Source organism: Ostrea edulis, chromosome 8, assembly GCF_947568905.1.
Source record: "Ostrea edulis chromosome 8, xbOstEdul1.1, whole genome shotgun sequence".
Lineage (NCBI taxonomy): Eukaryota > Metazoa > Mollusca > Bivalvia > Ostreida > Ostreidae > Ostrea > Ostrea edulis.
The window spans coordinates 31,853,556-31,857,295 of NC_079171.1; the positions used below are offsets into that span (position 1 = coordinate 31,853,556).

General features: G+C 38.1%; 1 protein-coding gene across 2 annotated transcripts; it reads left to right on the top strand.

The window, feature by feature from the left end:
• Nucleotides 1-272: 272 nt before the first annotated feature.
• On the top strand, nucleotides 273-2,828 carry LOC125662754 (uncharacterized). 2 transcript variants are annotated; one of them, XM_048895096.2, is made up of 6 exons: nucleotides 273-407; nucleotides 561-791; nucleotides 938-1,226; nucleotides 1,357-1,592; nucleotides 1,847-1,974; nucleotides 2,219-2,828. In XM_048895096.2, exons 2-6 carry the CDS (start codon nucleotides 619-621, stop codon nucleotides 2,650-2,652), a joined length of 1,260 nt encoding a protein of 419 aa, XP_048751053.2. In that variant the 5' UTR covers nucleotides 273-407; nucleotides 561-618; the 3' UTR covers nucleotides 2,653-2,828. The 2 variants fall into 2 exon arrangements, with proteins under 2 accessions (XP_048751053.2, XP_056003345.1); XM_056147370.1 differs by lacking the exon at nucleotides 273-407 and having other exon boundaries at nucleotides 668-798.
• Nucleotides 2,829-3,740: the final 912 nt, after the last annotated feature.

Here is a 3,740-nt window from a genome sequence, read left to right on the forward strand (position 1 = left end):
ACCAACGTAGACGAAGTCCCCTTAGCAGAAACCCTTTTCGCCAACTACATTGCAAAGTACAACTGTGCATTCCTGATGGCTGACCACTTCACTGACCTGATGAGAACAATGTTCCCAGACTCTGCCATAGCACAAAAGTTTTCCTGCAAAAGGACCAAGACCACCCACATCGTCACACAAGCCTTAGCACCTCACTGGGACAACAAAGTCAGCGACATGTGCCGTAAAGAGAAGTTCACCGTTATGATCGATGAGTCCAACGACAAGGGTGACAACAAGAAACTCAACATCCTGATACGTGTATACAACCAGACTCTTCAGAAGGTTTCTACACAGTTTCTTGGTATTCCAACCTGTAACATCGGTACCAGTGCAAACATCTTCAACTGCTTGAACTAGGTATTCATGTAAGTATATTGATAGTTTGTCTTTTTAAAAAGATAAATATTAAATTTTTTCAGTGATATAAATCTGTTATTTTTTGTCTATATAATAAAGATTTATTTTAAACATGTTATATACATGTATTTGGTATACTAATTTTATATTTTTTTTCCCAGTGACAGAGACATCCCTTGGGCCAACCGTATTGGTTTCTCCTCAGACAACTGTAATGTGATGATTGGTAAGAACAACAGTGTCCTGACCCGTATTCAGCAGATGTCACCAAACGTGTTCAACGTAGGTTGTGTGTGCCACTTAGCCAACATCTGTGCACAGAAGGCCATCAAGACCCTACCACTGCCAATCGACGACTTCTTGGTTGACATCTACTACCACTTTCATCACAGGTATCAGGTGACAAGTGATAAAAAAATATTTTGCTAAGTATTAAGGTTGATAAATGTAGATACATTCATACAGAAATGCATCTATGGTTAACTTTAACAAAATTTATTTTATAATTTAATTAACTTTTCAATGCTATGTTTTTCAGTTCCAACAGAAGAGAGCAGTATCAGCAGTTGCAAGAATTCACAGACACGGACCCTATGAAGATCCTAAAGCACTGCAGTACCAGGTGGCTGTCATTGGAGCGGTGTGTTCAGCGTACTCTACAACGGTGGCCAGCATTGAAGAGTTACTTTCAGAGCCATGCAGAATGTGAGAAACCAGGCCGTATCAACAGATGTATGGAGGTCCTAATCAGCGACGAGATGTGGTTGTACTTTGCCTTCCTTGAGTTTGTCCTACCCATCCTCAACGACTTCAATGTGATGTTTCAGGTATTTTATATTAAGCATTGTGAAAAAGAATTAATAATAGGAAAGTGCCAAGGAGACACCAGAATTGTGTGAATATTTTATTGTACAATGTTATTAAGCATCATATTTAATATTTCCTTTTATATTTCAGGCTGGTGAATCCATGGTTGGCTTTCTTCATACAGAGATGGTTCGACTGCTACACAAGCTGTTGGGTAAATTCGTCACAACCAAGACCATCACAGTGCAGCAAGACATCACCAAGGTTGACTTCAGGTGTACAGATAACCAGCAGGACGACTCCAGAATTGCAGTTGGGTTGACTGCAAGGGGCTACCTCAGTGACAATGAGGACCTGCCACCAGAGACAGTTAGGAAGTTCTTTAGGTATTTAATTTTAATGAAGGTTATAGATTGAGAATTTACATGCAGTACAAGTAATTGATAATAATAATAACATTTGCTCATGAAAATCAAATGACTGTGTTAATATTTACATGAAAAGATATGATATTAGTGTCAGGAAGACCACACTCCATCTACAAGACAAACATAGTTATATATGATGATATGATTTATTATTTGAATGTATTGTATGCTTTTTACTGAGTAAGCAGATTGTCTAATTTCTTTTATTTCAGTTCAGTCAGGGAGTTCTACTGCACCATAGCTGAGACTATGATTAAGAAGTTCCCATTCCAGGACAAGGTTCTCCAGGGTATCGGGTTCCTGAATCCCAACACCAAGGACAAGATTTCTCCAGAAGATGGTTAGTACCTTTTATTGTATTTCAAAATTATTGGTAAGCTGAATTTGCACTTTGGAAAAAAAAGAAGAAAATAAGAATGCACCAGAACTGAAACAAATAATACAGAATTTGAGAACTTTTATAATTGTTACTGGATGGAAAAAGGGAATATTTATACATGTGTATCAGAGTACCTGTTTATAAATGTATGCTTTTATACTTAAATTTTATATATTTTATACTAAATTTTGTTCTTCTTTTTCAGTTGTCAGCTTGTCTGATAGGTTTTGCAGTCTGAGCCAGCAGGAGAAACAGCAACTAGAAGATGAGACTTCAGACTACATCCTTACTCCTCTGTCTGACCTGCCAACTTTTGATGCTGACACAACCTTGAACCAGTTTTGGAACACCATGGGGAACCTGAAGTTACCAAGTGGCCAGAAGCAGTTTCAGCTCCTTCACCAACTCAGCAAGATTGTTCTGACACTACCTCACTCCAATGCTGACACAGAAAGGACTTTTTCCATGCTGAAGAAGATCCAGACAGACTCCAGAGAGAGCCTTGCTGATAAGACCATCCACAGCTTACTCAGTGTAAAGATCAACAACCCAGAAGAGTGCCACCAGTACAAACCAGAGCCAGAACTTGTCAGAGCAGCCAAGTCAGCATGTGCCTTATATAAACAGTCTTGTTCATAAACTTATAATGTGCTTTATATTCAAGTAAACAATCTTAAGGTGTACACCATTTTCATATTGTGCTTTGGACTCAGTGACATTAGTGCTTTCAATATCTGGCATGTGTAGTGACTATTGTTAACTTATGTGATAATTGTTATAACTTGTTATCTCTGTAATAAATATAACAAGTTTTTTTCTTTTAATTGTGGTTTTTAAGGTATTGACTTAAGAATTATCAATGTTCTTAACACAAAAAAGGAATTATCAATGTTCTCAACACAAAAAGGATCTGATGATTATGAACTCAGACACTTGTAACACAAAAAAAACTACTAGTAGCATGATTTCATTAGCCAATGAACACACAAAAACGGTAAAAAAATGTCGATAAAAAATCTCCAGTTATCAGACCAAAACTCCAGCTGAAAATTTTCAAATCTCCAGTTGTGGCATGACAGTTCTGTCACAGGTATGTGTATACCAAGTTTTAAACCAATTTCGAACACTGGTCCTGCACTTTTGGTTCTGCCTCTGAGTCCTGCCTCCAGGTGTTTTTTGGACGTCCCCTCTTTCTCTGCGGGTTCCAGGTCAGGGCCTGTCGTGTGGTGCTGGAAGGTGGCTTCCTTAGGCTATGTCCAATCCAGCCCCACCTCCTCCGTCCGATTTGCATGTCTAAGGGTTCCTGTCCTGCTTTCTTCCATAGTTCTTCATTTGTGATGTTTTCAGCCATTGGATGCGCTCAAGACAGGTGTTGTAAAATAACTTGTATTAGGATGGGCCAAATGGTCAGTTATCAAATATGTGAACAAAAAAATTTTTAAAAAAATTTTCAAGACCCCGAGATCGAAGATCGGGGGCATATTGTTTTTGTCCTGTCTGTCATTCTGTATTCATTCTGTTTTCTTTGTGACAAGACCTTTCCGTGGTTACCAAATTGTTTGACCCTTAACCTTGGAGTTTGACCTACTTTTTGAAAACTTTAACATTAGTCATAACTTCTAAATGGTAAATGTTAGAGCTTTGATATTTCACATGAACATTCCTTGTGACAATTAAGATCTTACTACTGGTACCAAGGTATTTGTCCTTGTGACATTGCATGGTCA